Genomic DNA, 21,742 nt, shown 5'->3' on the forward strand with positions numbered 1-21,742 from the left:
TTTCATGAGTAAAGGTCGATGTGGAAAGGCAAACTACTACCTACTCTTGTTGTTGAGAGAGAGAGAGAGAGACATGGTGGCGAGCTGAGTTATACCGCGCGTCACACACACACACACACACACACACACACACACACACTCTCTCTCTCTCTCTCTCTCACGCATTGCCATGGCTCCTTCCAATTACCGCGACCGCACTGCAGAGTTTGAGGCCATCGCCGATCGGCTGAGAAAGTCGCAGGCTTCATCTTCATCATCTACATCGTCGTCTGCTCGCGTGGCCAATGCCTCCGATCTGCTACCCCCCCTGCATAGCCCCTCCACCTCCGCCTCCTTGCATTCCGAGTTCAACAAACGTGCCTCCCGCATCGGTCTCAGCATCCATCAGACCTCTCAGAAGCTCTCCAAGCTCGCCAAATGTAAGTCTGCTCTCTCATCTTATGCTCATTCTATCTGCCACTGACATGCCACTTGAATCTGTTACTGCAGCCCTCTTTTGCGTTTTTCTTTGAAATGCTCTACCAGAGAGCGCAAAAACCATGTGCTTTCATTTTTCCGCGTTCTTGGTACCTCGTGATTCTAGAATTTGCAGCGTCCTGAATATAGTTTCTGATATGCACACAAACCTGTCTCTTTCTAACAGCCTGTAAGTTAAAACTGCTGGCTTATCAGTAAAATTGTAATCCTTTCTGAGCTGTTGTGACGATCCCTTGTGTTGGCCAAATCTCTGCAAACAATTATAATTCTCTACAATAGTGTGCGTTCTCCAGAGAGGGGTGTTGGTCACTTCAATGTACAGCTGCTTTGCAAGTCTGGGATGAGAGGAGACTCGAGCACATTCCATAGGACGTAGCTCATTGACCATTGCTAGTGGATTCCTTTCCCCTGCATTTTATCTTTTGTGTTGCTTTGCATTCTGTGATTGTCATATTCATGTTCTGTTTTGCATGATTCTGACATATGAACCAAGAACCATCAGCTTCATTACTATGAGCAGGGAATGAATAATGATCATAATCTTTGTGTACATGCCACTAAGGGTGGCCTATGGAAAACCAACATCTAGATGGAACTTGGATAAAAAAATGGTCCGATTTGATTTGCTGACCCAGCCTAACACTGCATGCTATCACAGTACCGTTATAGTTGCATATCATTACTATCGCTATCCTTGTCAAGATTGCTAGCCCTTCTCCCCTTTAAAATGAAACAAGAAGTCGTTCAAGCTCTCTTGCTGCACACGAGTGGATTATACTCTCCATTACTAAAATTTGGCTGCCCCCAGTTGCATAGCCTCTTGGTATGCCAACAAGAGGTAGAGTCTCCTTAACAAAAATTCTATGAAGAATTGAGGCTCAAAGAAGATTTGTAGCTTGTCTAGGTTCCTCGGAGGTAGCCACTCTATAATGGCTCTAACTTTTTTCGGATCCACTTGGACTCATAATATGCCTAAATTCTTGACCTCTTTTGCAAAGAGTTCACATGTGGATTGTTTGGCAAATAGGGAATGGGCTCTTAATAGTTGAAACACTTTTTGCAAATGGTCCAAATGTGTTTCATTAGTTTTGTTTTAGATTAGGATATCATCAATAAAGACTACCACAAAGTGATCGAGATAGGGCCATAAAACACTATTTCATGGATGTGGCTAGCACATTTGTTAGACCAAATATCATTGCCAAAAGTTTCCTTTCTAGTTCTAAATGGTGTCTTTAGAACATCCTTAGCCTTAATTTTACTTGATGATAGCCTGATCTTGAGTCAATTTCAATGAATATTTTTGCCCTTTTTGTACCTTACAATTGATAAAAAAGATCTTTAGTTTTGGGCATAGGAAATCTATTCTTCATTGTTATCTTATTTAGTGCTCTATAATTGACATGACGTTACATAGAACCATCCTTCTTTTTCACCCATAGAAGTAATGAAGTCTATGGTGAATTAGTGGGTCTAACAAACCCCTTTTCGAAGTATTTCTCAGTTTTCTTTTCCACTTCTTAATATTGGGTTTTACTAAGCTTATAAGGTGGTTTAAAAAATGTTGAGATATCGAGCTCCACTCGTGATGCGCCAGGGTGACCGTTGTGTATTTATGTCACCGACTTGTCAGTTGCAGACGCGGTTGGTACACCGCCCATGAATAATAGCTACATGATAGCTATCCTTATCTACTCTAGTTCGTGGCTCAGTTAGTATGCCACCTTAGTTAGTTGAGTTTGGTTTGAGACCCATATATAGGGTTCTTCTATTTCTTTGTACTTGAGTTCTTTTTGGCTTTCCCAACTAAGAAGTGAAAAACTGTTTTTAGCCTCCACCTCTGTGTGTATTCCCTCATTGTGCAAGCAAGAAAGCTACAAGTGAGACTCCTTTCTTCTCTCCCACAATCTTGACATGGTATCAGAGCCTTGTTCGTGGTAAGGAGCTCAAGAAAGCAAGCCAAGCTCACGGTGTTCTGGTAAGAGGAGCAGTGTTGCTTTCATTTTCTGTTTTGGGAGCAGATCTCTGCAGGTAGCACAGCCGGAAAGTGCAGGAGTGCATTGTCTCAGGTTGAGACGTCCTTCGCGGTGAAGCAAGAGGGCAGTATATGCTGCGGGATAGGGCTTTAGCCCTAGGCGACCTTGTTTTTTTGATTTGAGGCCATTTCGGGGTCTGTTTTGGAGGCAGAAGTTTTCTGCACGCACTCAGGAAAAGGCTCAGTTTTATGCTGTGCAGCCACTGTTCTACAGGTCGGTGAAAAGTTACCACAGATATTGAATTGTATGCTCGTGTGCAGAGACATTGGGAGTTACAGAATCATCCTTGGTTTCTGTATATGCAAAATCGTCACTAGGAAGTGACTGTGTGGTCAAATACCACTTTCGCCAGCTTTGCAGATTTGCCCTTGTGAGGCTGAAGCTGTGTTCTTTGCAGTGACATAATTTTTTGCAGTGTTTTGTAATGGCGTCTGATTCTCTTTCACAGATTGTCACTGAAAAGCTTGATAAGAACAACTTCCAAGCATGGAAGTTTAGAATGACGAATTTCCTTATGGAAAAAGGATACTGGGAATTTGTTGCAGGAAATGAAGAAGAACCAGTTCTTCCTGATGTTCCCAATCAACAGCAAATGCAGGCATTTAACGGATGGTATGAGAGAGCCAGAAAAGTTATGTACTGGCTGTCTATCAGCATTTCAGACTCTATAATTGTGCATATTCAAGATGCAAGTACGCCAAAGGAGGCATGGGATACTTTGTCAAAAATGTATAGTACAAATACGTAAGTTAGGAAAATGCAGCTCAAGCAAGAGTTGCACAATGTGCAAAGAGAAAATATGAGCATCAACGACTACCACATGAAGGTGAAGAAGATTGCAGATGCACTTGCTTCCATTGGGTCACCAGTGGAAGATGATGATTTAGTTTCTGTGACCTTGAATGGTCTAGGAAAGGATTATGCACAGTTTCGGACATCCATTTCAGTTCGTGAAAGATTTCCTGATTTTGAGGAGTTGATTGCTCTTCTAATTTCTGAGGAGTAGAGAAATGGTGGTGCATTTTCTTCAGGAGGAACTTCAAAAGAAGCTGTCTTCTACTCAAATGCTGGAAGAGGTAGAGGCAGAGGTAGAGGAGGCCGATATGGAGGCCGTGGTAGAAATCAGAATATGCAGCAAACTCAAGAAAACCAGTCCTATGGAGGAGGACGTGGTAACTCTAGAGGTAGGGGGAGCCAAAGAGGTCGTGGTGGATGGCAAAGAGACCAAAATGCAAACAATAATGTTGAATGCTACTACTGTGGTAAAATGGGTCATATGGCTAAAGACTGCTATAAAAAGCAGAATGACATCATGAATGGGAAATTGCAAGAAGGGAATTATGCATCTTCTAGTAGACAGAGTGATGACAGAAATGAGCATCTGTTTATGGTGCAGCATACGAACAATTCTGTGACAAGTGCAGAAGAAAGCAACGATGTATGGTATGTTGACTCAGGTGCATCAAACCACATGACAGGTCATGCAGAATGGATGGAGGATGCAAGAAAAATGAAAAAATCAGGATTTGTGGAAACTGGTGATGATACTGTACATCCTATTGTGCAGATTGGAAAAATTCCTTTGTCTATGCAAGATGGGAAAAAGAAATACCTGTCCGATGTATTTCATATCCCGAATATCACCAAGAATTTGGTTTCTGTTGGTCAAATGGTTGAGCAGGGCTTACAGGTCAGATTTAATCCTCATGGATGCTTTGTTGAGGATATGAAAAATAAAGTTTGCTTGATAGCAAAAGGAAAGAAGAAGGGTAGAATGTTTACATTGGATGCAGACATGTTTGAATTGAGTGCAGCAATGTTTGCACATGAGACCGGTGTAGTTGCAGATATTGATATCTGGCATAAACGTATTGGTCATGTTAATGTACAACGACTTAAATCAATGCAGGCCCAAAATATTGTTGCAAGATTGCCCAAATTCAAGGTTGCAGAAATGCATAAGGTATGTGAAGCGTGCCAGTTTGGAAAACAGGCAAGAAAACCATTTCCTAGATATGTTCAAGAGAGTGAGAAGCCATTGGAATTAATCCACTCTGATGTGTGGACTACTAAAGCTGCATCTCTTGGAGGCTGTTATTATTTTGTCACTTTTATTGATGACTATAGCAGAAAAGTTTGGGTGTATTTTATGAAAAAGAAAAGTGAAGTTTTTGGGCATTTCAAAACTCTTAAAGCTATGGTTGAAAAAGAAACAGGCCTGCAGATAAAATGCCTAAGGTCAGATGGAGGGGGAGAGTACCTCTCAAATGAGTTAGGAAGGTTCCTGCAGGAGCATGGCATAAAGCAGCAATATTCATGCAGTCATACCCCACAACAAAATGGAATTGCAGAAAGGAAAAACAGGCATATTGGAGAGGTATCTCGTACCATGCTCAATGAAAAAGACTTGTCAGATTTTTATTGGGCTGAAGCAGTTGCTACAGCAGTCTACATAATGAACAAGACTCCCACTACAGCAATTCATGGAATGACTCCAGAGGAGAGGTATACTGGTAGGAAACCAGATATTTCTCATTTGAAAATTTTTGGTTGCATTGCCTATGTACATGTGCCAGATGAGTTGAGATCCAAGTTGGATCCAAAAGCTGAGAAGTGTATTTTTATTGGTTACTCTCTGCAGCAAAAAGGGTATAGATGCTATAATCCTTCTACTCGTAAGTTTACAGTGAGCAGAGATGTTTTTGATGAGATGAGTAGCTGGTATAAACCACTTAATGTGATTGATGATGTAGATGCACAAAATTGTAATGCTGCACAGAATTCACAGCAGCAGTTACAAAATATTAGTGGACCTGGAGCGTCCTCTAGCAGTGGTTCACATTCTTCGCCATGGACAGGCAGATTAAGATCAGGAGACTCTTCTCAAAGCAATGTAGATAGTGGTATGCAGGTATCACGAAAAGGAAAAGAGAAGGTAGATCAGCCCATGTTTGATGTGAATGCAGGTCACTCTTATGTGGATGGTGAATCTAGTGGCTCAGAACAGAGCATTGATGATGAGTTGGGTATTCCTTCTATTGTTACACCTGGAGTAAGGAAGACCATGGATGTTTTGAGAGCACCTGGGTGTGAACCTACTTTGCACAGGTCTACCAGAGCTAGGTATCTTGTGGATAGGCTGAAATATGATGGATTTACAGCCATTCACTATGCATATATGGTCAAAGTGATACAGGAACCAAAACCCACTTCTTTTGAGCAAGCCATGGGAAAAGAAAAATGGGAGAAAGCCATGGATGAAAAAATGGATGCCTTGGAAGCAAATGCTACACGGAAATTGATACCTTTGCCTAAAGATAAGAATGCAATTGGTTGTAAGTGGGTTTATAAGGTGAAACACAATGCAGATGGTTCTGTGAACAGATATAAGGCAAGATTAATAGTCAAGGGGTATGCACAAACATATGGCATTAACTATGAAGAAACATTGAGTCCGGTTGCAAGGATGGCAATCGTAAAAGCAGTCATTGCTATGGCTGCATCAAAGGGATGGTCTTTACATCAGATGGATGTAAAGAATGCCTTCTTGCATGGTGATTTGCAAGAAGATGTCTATATGGAGCAGCCACCAGGTTATGTGCATGCTGTTTATCCTGAGTTTGTTTGCAGGTTGAAGAAAGCCTTGTATGGCTTGAAGCAAGCACCTAGAGCATGGTCTGACAAGATAGGACAGTATCTTGTCACTATTGGCTTTCAAATTTTCAAGGCAGATTTCTCACTTTATGTGAGAAAAACAGAGAGGTATTATGCTACTTGTCATTTATGTTGATGATTTGATTATGACAGGTGACAGTGATGAAGATATCCTTCATGTGAAAATGCTATTGAAGCAGAAGTTTGAGATGAAGGATTTGGGAGAGCTGCGTTATTTCTTGGGCATTGAGGTGATTAGATCACCAAGTGGGATACAGCTCTTGCAGAGGCAGTATGGATTGGACATACTGTCCAAATATGGGATGACAGGCTGTAAGCCTATTTCAGTTCCTTTGGAGCAGAATGTGAAGCTGAGCACAGATGCAGGTGAGCTTCTAGAAGACCCTACTATGTACAGACGCATAGTAGGAAGTTTGATTTATATGACTATTACCAGGCCAGATTTGAGCTATGCTGTTGGATTAGTAAGTCAGTTTATGCAGGCTTCAAGGAAACCACATTTGGATGCGGCTAGATGCATACTCAGGTATGTGAAGTCCACATTGCAGTATGGACTATTTTATGAGACTGGGGTTCAGATACAGTTGCATGGATACATTGATGCTGATTGGGCTGGTAGTATTTCTGATAGAAGATCTACCAATGGATATGTGTTCTCTTTTGGGAGTGCTGCAGTCACTTGGAGCAGCAAGAAATAGCCTACAATTGCCTTGTCCAGCACAGAGGCTGAGTATAGAGGTGCAGCAATGGCTGCATGTGAGGTAGCTTGGTTGCATAAGCTACTTTATGATATGCATTAGTCTACAGATGGGCCAGTTGTCATTTATTGTGACAACATGAGTAGTATACACTTGGTAAATAACCCAGTTTATCATGCTAGAACAAAGCACATGGAGGTGCATTATCACTATGTGCGAGAGAGGGTTTTATTAGGTCTTATTGATCTAGTTTATGTCAGCACAGAGGATCAGGTAGCTGACATATTTGCGAAGGCATTGGGCGCAGAGAAGCTGCGCAAGTTCAGAGGCCTGCTTGGTGTGCAGGAATTGGGATTGAGCTCGAGGGGGAGTGTTGAGATATCGAGCTCCACTCGTGATACGCCAGGGTGACCGTTGTGTATTTATGTCACCGACTTGTCAGTTGCAGATGCGGTTGGTACACCGCCCATGAATAATAGCTACATGATAGCTATCCTTATCTACTCTAGTTCGTGGCTCAGTTAGTATGCCACCTTAGTTAGTTGAGTTTGGTTTGAGACCCATATATAGGGTTCTTCTATTTCTTTGTACTTGAGTTCTTTTTGGCTTTCCCAACTAAGAAGAGGAAAACTGTTTTCAGCCTCCACCTCTGTGTGTATTCTCCCATTGTGCAAGCAAGAAAGCTACAAGTGAGACTCCTTCCTTCTCTCCCACAATCTTGACAAAAAATGGGTGGACATTCCTAATTAACTTTATAGGATGGTCAATGTACGAGTTGTTGCACATAGGCTAAAGGCAATGTTGTTGCTAAAGAGTCAGCTGCCTTAGGTCAAGACAAAGTGCGAGGTTGGGAGATTGCAAGGTGGCGCTTCAAGTATAGGCAGTGGTTGCAAGCTTGGAGATGTGTTGACTAGCAAAACATATGAGCAGATTGCCAACAAGTATTGGCATCGATACAATGTTCCAAAGTAGAGGCGAATGCAATGCAACTATATCTGCTACAAGGATAGCGTTTGTTGCTTGATCGTGTGATAGAGTGATTGAATGATTGCGGCAATGGTATCTTGGTGACGTGCAATCACCAATGAAGGGGTGATGAATGTTGGCACAATGACAATGGCTTTGGGTGGTAGTTGGCCGAGGTGTGGCAATCAATGGAAATAGTTGTGTGAAAGGTGGTTGCATGCGATAGCGATGGTAGTAAGTGGCTTTGATACCATTGTAGCCCATGTGTGAATTGATTACGTGATTAATTAATATAGAATGAAAGAATTAATTGATGCACAACAATACTCGATAAAAATGAGAAGTGATGTATAAATGAATGAGAGAGAGTACAAGCTCAAGGTGACTAAAATGAATAATGCCACACTTATATGCTAATGATGCACAAGGTGTCTTTTTATTGTAAAATGGAACCCTAAATGGCTTAATTGTCATAGGAAACCCTAACCCTAGTATCACTTAGTGCTACGACACTAGGGTCAACAATTGCATTTAATGACAATTTAAATGCCTAGGGAGCTCAGATCATGGATCAAAGGGCACCAACGTGTAGCCCATGAGATAGACTACAGTATTGGAATTAAAAAAGAAAGAAAAAAATGAATTCATGAGCTAGATAAATAGATGATCGAATACTTCCCTTCAATTTTTATAGCAGTTGCATATAAATTTAGCACGCTGTCCAATCCAATGGACATTGATTTGAGCTTGAAGCAATCCAAATTGTGTTGCTTCATGACGAATTCAATTGGCTACTATTTTTTTTAGTTATGTTCAGATTGCGTCGTGTTGTGTGCACAACCAAATTTAGGACGAGCTTGTTGTTTTCTCTTCTTGAGCTTGTCATGTGCTAATTTTTGGAGATCCAAGACTTATGTAATAATTGCAGCTGATTTAATCATGGTAGGTGGTTGGTATGAGAAACTTAGCCTTTTTCACTGTTGTGTTACCATTCCAGTCAATCACAAGTGCAAATCTGGTGTAATTAATGCGTTAATTACAGGATGTGGCTATTGAAACCTAGGTGATTTTAATGTAGCCGTGACACTTTTGCAAAGTTGTTTTTGTTTTTTGTGGATGAAAATAAAATGTTAAAAATTAAATTCTTAATCCCCAAGGTCTTCTTGTTGTGATGCCAATGATAGATGAGGTAAATCAACTTTCTGGTTTGACCTATAAACTAGAGTTTTTGCAATTGAACAAGAGAGAAAAGGGAGAGAAATGAGTGTGAGAAATGCATGGTTCGTCTCTTGGCTTTACCACGCCTATTTTTGGTGATTAATTATGTTAATTGTGGCGAGTATGTGCACGCTTGCCATATAACCCAAGTACTTGGCTCTAGTCTTATGCCCAAACATAAATTGGTTGGAGTTGGTACATTCATGGCATAAGCCCTCGGTCGCATGTGTCACTTGTGGGTGTTGTTAGTCCTTTAACCTTGAACCTTGTACATGCATATTCTATAATACACACATGGCCAAAGCTTCTTTATGCGTTTTCCATAAATGTCACTTTAATTAACACTTAAATTTATGTGTGAGGGCCTCATTCTATGATGTCTGACATGGGTTTTCCAACATCGACACAGTACATTGTGAGGGTGGTGCTACGCGATGCCATGCCAAATTTCTTGGATCTTCCTTGGTGGTATCTCGATCTAGGTCTTCATTTGATAGGTTGGACATTGTGCTATTTATAGCTCTCTTGCTTTGTTGATGGTGGTTGAGCGAGTCTAGGTATTCGTTGATCATTTATGTATAGAGTTGATGCACTTGTGAATAAGTTGGTGAGAGTGTGCCGACTCGTGTCTTGGGCTTGCCCTCTATTTCGATTTTAGAATGTGATCTCGATGTCTACATAGCTCAACAAGAAAGAATTGAAGGTAGTGTTTGTTTGAGAAGTCCATTACTCTAGAAAGGGAGCCACAACTATCTTGAAAGAAAGCACCCCTCTCATGTGAGCTTGGATGAGGAGCTTATCCTACTTTGTGTCAAGTAACAACCCATCATGAACCTAGATGTCAATCCTAGCTCAAGGATTTAAGCTTGTCTGACTTTAATTGATCTATATAGATGAGGTTCAGTAGCTCTACCTCACCACCCTCTCACACTCCCTCTTTGGCATTGGAGAGTCGTGAGGGATGACTCTATCACTTGTACTAGAAAGCAAGAGGGGTTACCAAGCTCTTTCCACACTTTGAAGAAGATGACTTGTTTTGCACCTTTGCATTGGCCTTAGTTGGAGGATTCGAGTTGGAGTTAAAGAAGGTGGATGACTTGGCGGAGGATTTCGTATCTTGCTTCTTCTTCTCCTTCTTCTTCCTCAAAGCCGCTAACTCTTTGCGATTCTTATGTAAATGTCCCTTCTTACCATAGTGATAACACTAGGCCTTTGAACTTCTTCTTCTTAGCACCCCTATTTGAATGTGTAAAGGCCTCATCAGAACTGCTAATCTATGATGGAAGCCTCCCTTGCAAGGACAAAGACGTCCCATGCTTAAGCAACATCAAGGACATTTGTAGAAAACTGAGGATCGATGGCATTTGAGCCCACAAAGCATTGGCCACTCCAAACTCGGGGGGGAGCTTGTAGAGCACAGTTCCCACAAGATGATCCTCTAGAAGGACGGACTGCATGTGTCAAAGCTGGTCTTATACTTATGTGACACGAAGGAAGAAAGATTGAACCATATCCTTTGGCTTGAACTTCATTTGTTGGAGCTGTCCACAAAGGGTGATGGCACGCATAGGCGAAGGAGCCTTGTACAACATCTGAGAGAGAGAGAGAGAGAGAGAGAGAGAGAGAGAGAGAGGAAGCAAAAGATGAAGGAAGAAATACTGCACTGATTGAAGGAGAATGCTGAATACAATGATGAGGATTGATCAGTCCTTGTACGCAGCCCTAAGCATTAGTGAGGGCACCAGATCAAGCTGAGATGATGATGGCAGCACCAATGTCGGAGAGTGTTGGAGATGGGGAGTGCAAAGCCTACAAAAGACAAGTGATCGGCCAAGTGTGGGCTATGGCTATAAATAGCCAAACTCCAAAATCGGCTAATTACTGTCAGGGCCTCTAAATCTGGCCAACTTGCACTGGTGTAAGGTGCTTGCTCCATCGGCTGTCCAGGCATGCTTTTAGCGGTCTATCGAGAAACGAATCTAAGTGTCGCTGCCTGGCACTCCCATGGAATGTTTCGAGTTTGTCGCTTAGGGTTTCCCGAATCTGCCTCGCAACAGAACGTTCATGGCCGAACCCACTAGGATTGACCTGAAATTTGGGCTCCTAGTGGCCAAGGTCTCCTATCAGCATTCTAGCGTCGGATTCTGGACATCCTACTTTACGTAGAGATATCCAAGCCAAAGCAGACCCATGCCGCACTTGGTTCAAAGAGAATGGGAAAGGAGAGGGATGCGCTGCTCAATCTCTTTGCCCGTAGGACATAGTCCCATTTTGGTCCCCTAAAACGGCATGAATCGGGCTCTAACCTAACAATACCTAAAGGTCGAATGACGGTAAAATCTTATGAGAAGCCTGTCAAAGTGTAGCGGTGCGGAAGCGTAGGACTGAGAGAGAGAGAACGCAGAGAGAGAAGAGAGAGAAAGAGACAGTGGAAGATGAAGATCTGCTGTATAAAGTGTGCTGAATACAAAGATATGCAGATATATACATGGGCGCAGTGCGCTGGACTGCGTGTCTCCACCTCGACGATGCAACCTGCTGTTCACCTCGAAGTCTGCTGCAGTTTGCATTGTCTTCTGTCTGAAATCTGCGAACAGAGACGGAATCTGCGCGTGTCACCGGTCTGTAATCTGCGAGCAGAGAAGTGTGGGAGACTGTTGAAGATGTCGGCTATTTATAGCCAAAATCTGGACAAAACAGGGCGCCAGAAATACCCTGTCGAGACTGCTTGCACAGGTCGGATTGCCACGTGGCAGTCCGATTGTGCAGTCCGATTGCACACTGTCTGACTGCACCTGCCTGCCTGGCTGTGATCTCTAACACCCCCTCTCAGAGCCTGGGCAGGGCAGAAGCCTAAGGGATCTGGAATGTCTCCGAAGTAAAGCCTGGGGAAGAGCCTTCGTAAACAAATCCGCAAGATTGTCCTCCGTCTTACAGTACTCCACAGTGATGGTCTCATCCAGAAGCTTCTCTCGGATGAAGTGGTACTGGATCTCTATGTGCTTCGTCCGGGCATGAAAAACAGGGTTCCGTGCCAAGGCAATGCAACTCTCATTGTCACATTGCAGCAAAGTAGGACGAGTCTGGGGGCACCCAAGCTCCTCCAATAATCTCCGAAGCCACACAACCTCACATGTGGTGGAAGACGCGGCCCGATACTCTGCCTCAGTAGATGAAAGAGCTACCGTGGGCTGCTTCTTGCTACTCCATGAGATAACACCTGCACTCAAGGTAAAACAGTAACCTGTAGTAGACCGCCTGTGGTCCACATCACCGGCCCAATCCGAGTCGCTCCAACCTGCAAGTACAAGATCTGAACCATCTGTCCATGAGATAACACCTGCACCCATGGTAAAACAGTAACCTGTACTCCATGAGATAACACCTGCACCCAAGGTAAAACAGTAACCTGTAGTAGACCGCCTGTGGTCCACATCACCGGCCCAATCCGAGTCGCTCCAACCTGCAAGTATAAGATCTGAACCATCTGTCCCTGCGGGGTAATGAATCCCTAAATCAGACATCCCCCTCAAATACTGAAGTATCCTCTGAGCAGCCTGCCAATGCACCGTCTTAGGTTCACTCATGAACCCTGCCAAGAGCCCAACAGCAAAACATAGATCAACCCTAGTATTGAGAAGCCAAATCAAGGACCCAATCAATTGATGATAGCGGGAAGCATCCGCCAAAGGAGAAGCTGAATAGGAAGTGGCCTTCCAGTTCGGATTCATAGGAGTAGAAAGGGCCCGACAATCCTCCATCTCAAAAGACACCATGAGTTCCTGTACATATCTCTGTTGAGAGATGAAGATCCCCCTCTGAGACTGATAAATCTCATGGCCCAAAAAGAAATGAGTAGACCCAAGTCCGTCATCTCGAACGTCCGGTGTAAAGCTGACTTCGTCTCTTGGACCTGCTGTGCATCATCACCTGTGACAATCAAATCATCAACATATAAGACAAAAAGCACACAACCATCCTCGGAAGTGTGAACATAAAGCTGTGGATCGGCCTTGGAACGCCGATATCCCAACTGAGATTGGAGGAACGAATCAATCTTCTCGTTCCATGCACGCGGAGCCTGCTTGAGGCCATACAAGACCTTCTTCAACCTGTAGACTTTCCCATCTGAAGATCCAAAACCAGGAGGCTGCTCAACATAGATCTCCTCCTTCAAATCACCATTGAGGAAGGCCGACTTCACATCCAACTGATAAACAGGCCATCTCCTATGGCCAGCCAAAGCAAGAACAGCTCTAATGGTCGCCATACGAGCTGTGGGGGCAAAAGTATCATGACAGTCAATCCCTGGGCGCTGTGCAAAACCTTTAGCAACAAGGCGAGCCTTGTGCTTATCCAAAGAACCGTCGCTAAGGTATTTGGTCTTGAAGACCCACTTGACGCCAATCACCTTCTTATTCGGAGGGGCAGGGCACGAGTGACCAAGTGCCATTCCTCTCAATAGCCTCCAACTCGGCTTCCATAGCTTTCTTCCATGGTGCGGACTGTAAAGCCTCCTTTATGGAGGTGGGCTCGCGATCCTGCATAACACAGGTCATCAAACAATAGTTAGAGCAAACAAGCTCCGTAGAATGTGCCTGGTGCTGCTGCGACCGCCGCGGACCATCCTGCAGTCCCCACTCCTCAGGAACCCCCTCGATCCCTGAATCACAGAGTGTGTCATGGGCCCAGCGAGGAGGAGGCCGAACCTCCCCTCGTCTCTCTCCATCAGCAGAAGACTCTGGAATATCCACCGGTGGTAACTCCTCTGAGGTGACCGGTGGAACAGTAGACTATGTGTCAGAAACAGAATCATAATCAAAAGGCATGGGCTCTAGTAGAATTGTAGAAGGAGCCCAACTCTTCCTTGGATCTCCAAGAACGGGATGCTCCTCACCTGTTGAGATAGCCGGAACCTCCACAAACCGCACATCGCGGCTAGTGTACACATCCCGCTTGACGGGATCAAACAGTCGATAGCCTTGGGACTGGGAGCTATAGCCAACAAATACCTGTTTTCGGGAAGCTGCTTCAAATTTATCACGGTGAGCCTTGGGAATGTGAATATAGGCATCACACCCAAAGACCCGGAAGTAAGAAACATTTGGCTTCGTCCCAAAATAAGCCTCAAACAGGGTCATCCCTTCCACGGCCAAAGTAGGCAATCGATTAAGGATGTGGACAGCAGTAGCCACAGCCTCGGCCCACAAAACCTGAGGGGTCTGTCGGTGCTTCATCATGGTGCGCGCCATCTCGATCACACTGCGGTTCTTCCGTTCAAGAATGCCATTTTCTTGAGGAGTGTTGGTATTGGCAAACTCCTGGTGAATTCCTTTATCTGCACAAAACCGAGCAAACTCATTAGAAACAAATTCACCGCCCTTGTCGGATCGCAAGGTCTTCAACTTCCGGCCCGATCGGTTCTCCTCAAAGAGAAATCAATCCTTGAAGTGTGAGAAAGCTTCTGACTTTAATGCCAAAAAGTAGGCCCATGTCATCCTGCTGTAGTCATCTACGATCAGCATGAAGTACGAGCTCCCACGCAAGGACTCATTCCTCATAGGGCCACATAGATCCGTAGATACAAGCTCCATCGGTGAAGTAGACCGCCGTAAAGCTGTGTGGGGAATGGCATCCCTATGCTCCTTCCCCCGAATGCAGGAGACACATGGCTGCTGGCTCACCACTATATCCGGCAATCCTCGAACAAGCTGTCCACGTGACGCCCTCCGAAGATAATCATAGTTCAGGTGACCAAACCGAGCATGCCATAACTTTGACTGTGACTGAGAGGTAAGAAGAAGAGTAGAGAGGGCGGTGGAAGACTTCAGTTTATAAATGCCGTTCTCCTCATATCCGGATGAGAGAACCTTCCTCGATCCACGATCAAGGACTTACATCGTAGTACTGTCAAACTCCACCAAAAGGCCAAGGGAGCAAATCTTATGAATTGAAAGGAGATGGTACCCTAAACTTGGTACATGCAAAACCTCTGAGGTATGGGTACCACCTCGTCCATCGGGAATAAGCTGCATTTTACCCCGACCTACAATAGATACTGAAGAGCTGTCTCCAATGAGAATCTGCCCACGCGAGGGTCGCAATTAGGCAACACCATCTGATGAAGGAGTCATGTGCCATGAGGCACCACTATCAACGATCCACTCTCGAGCTTGGGGAGCCATCATCGCAGCATCAGAAGCATTCGGTGAAGCGTCCTCAATGACAGCTAGATGAAGAAATGCAGCTGATGAGGGTGTAGCCACCGCTCCAGAATCCTTGGTGTCCTTCTTGTTGGTGTGCTTCTTGTCTTTGTCAGGGCAATCCTTCTTCCAATGGCCAGTCTTTCCACAAATATGGCATGTGGAGTCTTTGTCCTTGTCCTTCTCCTTGTCCTTCTTGGACTTGTTATCCCCCTTCTTCTTCTTTTGGTCCTTCCCCTTCTTCTGAGAGGCTTGACCTGTCAGCGCCTCCGACTTGGAAGCATTCTGTCCCTTTAACTGTTCCTCTTGGTCCAAGACCATAGGAACCAACTCTTCCCACCGAAGAGTAGACTCGCGCCCCGAAGCAATAAGGGCAGAGTAAAATGTACCGAATCGTGGCGGCAACTGGGACAAAAGTGTGATCGCCATGTCTTCGGAGGAAATCGGCTTCCCCACATTCTGAACCTGCATCTGAAGCTGCCTTAGCTTGTTAATGTGCTCCCGCAGTGAAGAAGACTTGTTTATGGACAAGGTCCGCATCTGTACCTCCAAAGAAATCCGCTTCATAAGGGTCATCCGATTGTACATCTGATCAAGCTCCAGCCATATCTCCCGAGCCATCGTCAAGTGCTCGATGTGAGTGATCACGGTAGTACATAATAGAAAGAGAAAGGAACAAATCTTGGCATTCAGTTTGTCCCAATGAGACTGAGCCTTGGCCAACTCCGCACGAGCATCAGAAGAGAGTTTGGACTCATCTCGTACCGAGGGCCGGTCAATCTCCTCCTGTACCAGCTCCGCCAAATCATAGGACTCAAGGATGGCCAACATTATGACGCGCCAAATGCGGTAGTTGTCGCCGTCGAGCTTCTGATCTGCAGGAAGAGTTGGTAAGACAGGCACCTTCCGGTCCATAATCGACTGGAACTCCAAGTCAATCTCTGTAGACATCTTCACTTGTAATGCCTTCACAAATGCAAAAGCAGCCCCCTCTGATTGGGAAAACTCAGCTTGCTAAGGCTCTTCCGCGTCCTGAACCTTCTTCACCCGCCGGAGGCGATGAAAAAGCAAAACCTGCACTTGTAGGCTGAAAACTCAAACTTCCTCCGCGTCAAACAGCAGTAAACAGCAGCAAATCCACCACCTGAACTCCTTTCCTGCGCGCCCATACTTGCTTCAGCCTTGTTCCAAGGCGCAGCCCTCGTGTCTGCCCTTAAACGCAAAAAACGCAAATTTGTGTCGCGATGGAAACTCCTCTTCAGGTTGATTCTGCGCTCAGTCAGCCCTCTAACACTGCTCTGATACCATGTCAAGAGTGTAGTGGTGTGGAAGCGTAGGACTGAGAGAGAGAGAACGCAGAGAGAGAAAGAGACAGTGGAAGATGAAGATCTGCTGTATAAAGTGTGCTGAATACAAAGATATGCAGATATATACACGGGCGCAGTGCGCTGGACTGCGTGTCTCCACCTCGACGATGCAACCTGTTGTTCACCTTGAAGTCCGCTGTAGTCTGCACTGTCTCTTGTCTGAAATCTGCGAACAGAGACGGAATCTGCGTGTGTCACCGGTTTGTAATCTGCGAGCAGAGAAGTGTGGGAGACTGCTGAAGATGTCGGCTATTTATAGCCAAAATCTGGACAAAACAAGGCGCCAGAAATACCTTGTTGACTGCATTAAATGCAGCCGATTGCTTGCACAGGTCGGACTGCCACGTGGCAGTCCGACTGCACATTGTCCGACTGCACCTGCCTGCCTACCTGATTGTGATCTCTAACAAAGCCTCCTAGTTTTCTGGGACCACCCTACGGTAGGACAGATCCGTCGGGGGTTCCGCCCACCCGCTTCCCTTAATAGCTTTAGTTTTCTAATTAGGTCTTACCACATTTATGTGTGGCACTTAAAGTCAGCTTCATTAGTTCAAACAAGTTTCTTAACTTATCTTTAAGTTAATCTTTGTCTCCCGCCCATACAATAGAAATTATGTATCCCTTCTGTCCAACAAAAGTATATCTTCTGCCCTGCAGAAGTAACTGGTCTAAATCTCATGGCACCACAAATTCAATCTTTTATCTAGAATAGGATTTTCCAACATGCCCAGATGTTGGGGGCCACGGAGGTCTTAAACTCTTTAGACCTAGCAAGGGGTGTCCAGAGCTTTACCTGATCCACAAGCTATCTAGGAGCAAAACATCATTCCCGTGGTTAGCCTTTTCACCACTCGATCTTCGGCCCATGAATCGAGCAATGCCCTCTTTGGATTAATCCGTGGGGCGATCATAGAGGTAATCCACCCGTGCAAAATATCATTCCTTAATTAAATCCTTTAAGAATCAAGCACAAACAAAGCATTCAGCCCTAATATCATTTTCCAAGAAAACATTCCTTTATTCCCATGGCAACTTGTCATCATAGATCCTTGTCATGCATTTACCGCAAATCACAAGTACTTGGAATAATCATCCAAACAATAACTAACAACCAATTGGATGTAATAGCATTTAGGATGTTGTTCGATCAACCAATAAAAAAAAACCAATTGTATTCTTGCCAAATGATGCAAGAATAGTCGAGATAACATTACCATCGTATATATGTTCTTCTCCTTGGGATCAAAGAGTGATTCTATGTAAAATTTACTTAACTCTTGTATGCACAAATTTTAATGTCATGATTATGCCATTCATAACCCTTGACCAATTCTTCCTTGTAATTGCTCTATCAACGAACAAGCTATATGCAATTAGGTGCAATTAACTTTCCTTGATATATATCCTTCGCAAGCTCCATCTTACGAATATGTGAGATGAAATGATCTATACTCGTGCATCATAGTATGGGCCTAACGTATCTCATACGAGAATCAAAACAAGCATCTATAAATTTGGAAATACATTACTTATAACCGGAACCGTAGTTGGATTGACAATGATGTTTTTACCCGAAGCTTCATTTGTGGTTGTGGAATTGTCATCCGCACGTAACATTCTTCGCTTGGGGGCCATCATTTGCAAGTAGACTCAAGAGAGTAAGAAGATGGAATAGATTCGAGATGGAAGAGTGTAAGAGAAAATGACTAAGTTGAGGATCAGGATAGAGGGAATTGTGCAGCCTCTCAGGGTAACTCTTCTCTCTCTCTCTCAACCTCTCTCTCACAATCTCTTGGAGGGGTATCCTTCTCTCTACCTCTCTCTTGCAGCCTCTCGGGGTCTCCTTATGCTTCTTGTGCTTCCCCATGCCTTATATTTATAGTGGATTAGAGAAGAGGGCTTGTGGTTGAGAAGTGGAGCTATTTGTGGAGGGGGATCTGGGAAAAATCAGTGATCTGATGCTCAGATCATAAATCTGATGGTTCCATTGGCTCTGAATGGGGATAAAAGCACCAAGACACTTGGTTAGAAAGCTCTTAGTTCACTCCTTTTTTTCTCTGTTCCAAGTGCTGTTTTCTATCTCTAGATTGCGATTGCGGCGCGTGCGATTTTGCAAATCCCTCTCTTTATTTTTTCTTTTGATAAAATCTCAAAAACTAACTAAAACATCACTTGTCTTTTTTTTAAAATGACATCAAGTTCTAGAAATCTCCATATCTTTTTAAGATAATATCTAAAATATACTAGTTTTGCCCAAAATCTAATACTTTTGGACCATCCAAACTATACACATTAATACTAGTGATTAATATAGCTCATAAGTTTCGTTCACGTTGTAATTTACATGAAGGGTGGCTATGGTCCTTGTCAATCCAAGAAAAATATCGGATTTACGACTCTCGATTTTTTAAGCATATATTTTTAGTTAAATAAAAATCTTTAATTATTAACGTTAGTTAGTTTTTTACTTTAGTTAGTCTTTAGTTAGTAATATTACTAACTTATTAATTTACTAACTAACTTTCAAACCAACCAACTAACTTTTATTGTGTGGAAATATTACAGCCGGATGGTGGTACGGCTGCAATAAATGCAGTCTGATTGCATAGAAAAAAATGGGAAAATAATGACAAAATATGCCAGGCATTCGTGGAGTAGATAGGTACTGGCAAGGGGTGGAATCTAACTGATAGACTAGGAAAATGCATAAGAAATGTGCATAAAATTGAAGAAATGCACACTAAACTGTTGGAGCTCCAATGTCTCCATCAGATTTTGACAGGAGCTGACAACCAGGAGATGATAGATTGGCATGACTAAAGAAGGCAGGCTAACACCTCCTCTCAAATCTTGGGAGAGTCGGATGACCCAACAATCTCATATGATGAAGCATAGAAGATTGGGGAAAAGGCTTCGTGAAGAGATCCACCCCATGGTCCTTCGTGGGACAGCAGGCCACTACCAGCTAAGAATCCAGGATCTGCTCATGACCATAGTGATATTGAACCTCAATGTGCTTCGTGTGAGCATGAGACATAGGGTTCTTGGCCAGAGTTAGAGCACTACAAAGACTTAAGAGTGTGGCCACATAATGGCAGTGAACTGCACAATTTAGAGTCTGTGAAAGACCATTAGATGGCAAGAGAAGTCAACCTACTCTACTTACCATACCTGGGTGCTGTCTGTTTCTGCGGTCTCTGTGCACAGCACTCAGTTGCTAGCACTTTCAAGTAGGCTAGAGCAGCCCTTTACAAAAGGGTCTCTTATGTCCAAACAGTCGCTGATTACGTTTTCAAATGATTGGTTTCTTTGTGCTAAAAACTTTTAATTCCAGGGAACATATTTAAGTTAAAATGACTCAAACTCTTTCACTCATACATTGTCTGTAGTGCTGCTGTAGATATTCATGTTGCTATTGGCCTTTTCAAAAGCTTACTTTCTAAGCAACATATGGTATATGCACTAATCTCATAGGAAGGTTTTTCACATGCTTGTCTCTTTTTCTAAACAGTTGCAAAATGGACATCTATGTTTGATGTTTCTTTTTCACGTGTTTGTTCCACTTTCTGAACAGTGGCAAAAAGGACATCAATGTTTGATGATCCAACAGTAGAGATTCAAGAACTCACTGCTGTGATTAAAGAAGACATTACAGCTCTGAATGCAGCAATAACAGAGCTCCAGCTTTTATGCAATACTCAGAGGGGAAGTGGCAACCTTTCCAAGCAAAGCACTGACCATTCCGCAACTGTAGTTGATAATTTGAAAACCAGGTTGATGAGTGCGACCAAAGAGTTCAAAGATGTCTTAACCTCGCGAACTGAGGTGAACGTTTTGTCAGTTTAGATATCATGACTAGAATATAAGCTGCTTCCAATCAACAATTTGATTACAATATCTGTACTTCAGAATCTGAAAGTTCACGAGAATCGACGGCAGCTGTTCAACGGAAGTACAGCGAAAGGCAACTCTTCATCTATCCGACAGAGATCTCTTGCTCATCAGCAGAGTTCTGGGCCATCAAGTAGCAGTGCACCTTGGGCTAATGGGTCAATATCACCCTCACCACTTGGAAGGTCAAGGTCATCTCTTGGTACTCTAGTTGTCAGTGTGTTGATCTGTTGTACAAGAATACCACAAATGGTATCTCTTCATAAAGAAGTTTGTAAGGGCTAGAAAATCACAGCTTCAAGAGAACGTGTGCAGGAGAGGTAGACCTGAGGATGGGACTGCAAGTGTAAGTACGCAGGAAACAATGCAGCAGATGGTTCCTCTCCAAGACAGCTATATGCAAAGTAGGGCAGAAGCTCTTCAGAATGTGGAATCTACCATCTTGGAATTGGGTAGCATTTTCACCCAACTGGCCACCATGGTAGCGCAGCAGGGTGAAATAGCCATCAGGTATGTCGACATAAACATCTTCCAAAAAGGTTTATATCATGTCATGATGTGGCATGATGTCATGTGATGAGATGATATCATTTATGTGGCATGATGTGATGCCATTTTATGTGGCACAATGTGAGGTCATCTGATATGATCGGATGCTGGATGCTCTCACAGGATTGATGAGAATGTTGATGAGACATTGCACAATGTGGAGGGAGCCCAGGGAGCCCTGTTGAAGTATTTGAACAGTATTTCCTCCAATCGATGGCTCATCATGAAAATTTTTGCTGTCTTGATAGTTTTTTTATTGATCTTTGTAGTCTTTGTAGCATAAAAGCTGTACAGGCTCGTGAGACATGAAAATGGTTTGCCCCTATTTATTATTCAATATGTAAATCCTATCCTACCCTTCTTTGTAAGAAAGTCTCAAATTTTTTTACTTGTTTGAGACCCAGAAGAAGGGGGATATAAATGAACTGTTATGCAAGACATTGCATTGCATCGGTAATGTTGCATACACCTACTTAGTACAGCAATCTAGCATTGAGACACAGGTGCAAGCCTGCATAAGCATTGCTTGCATATTGTAATACTTATCAACTCATCATCTTTCTGTAGAAAAGGGAGTAGATCCAGATTCCATAAATGAAATGTTATGCAAGACATTGCATTGCATCGGTGATGTTGCATACACCTACTTAGTAGAACAGTCT

The 21,742-nt window shown here is 43.5% G+C and overlaps 1 protein-coding gene across 2 annotated transcripts; it reads left to right on the forward strand.

Moving 5' to 3' along the window:
* Positions 1 to 62: 62 nt before the first annotated feature.
* On the forward strand, positions 63 to 21,452 carry LOC148033867 (syntaxin-32-like). 2 transcript variants are annotated; one of them, XM_087681870.1, is made up of 5 exons: positions 63 to 419; positions 20,215 to 20,465; positions 20,550 to 20,722; positions 20,847 to 21,041; positions 21,204 to 21,452. In XM_087681870.1, the coding sequence occupies exons 1-5, from the start codon at positions 170 to 172 to the stop codon at positions 21,361 to 21,363; spliced, it is 1,029 nt and encodes a 342-aa protein (XP_087537996.1). In that variant the 5' UTR covers positions 63 to 169; the 3' UTR covers positions 21,364 to 21,452. The 2 variants fall into 2 exon arrangements, with proteins under 2 accessions (XP_087537996.1, XP_087537997.1); XM_087681871.1 differs by having other exon boundaries at positions 64 to 419; positions 20,550 to 20,716.
* The last annotated feature ends 290 nt before the right edge of the window (positions 21,453 to 21,742 follow it).

Source organism: Lygodium microphyllum, chromosome 7 (genome assembly GCF_053477565.2).
Source record: "Lygodium microphyllum isolate KBCC chromosome 7, Lygodium_microphyllum_v1.1.10, whole genome shotgun sequence".
NCBI lineage: Eukaryota > Viridiplantae > Streptophyta > Polypodiopsida > Schizaeales > Lygodiaceae > Lygodium > Lygodium microphyllum.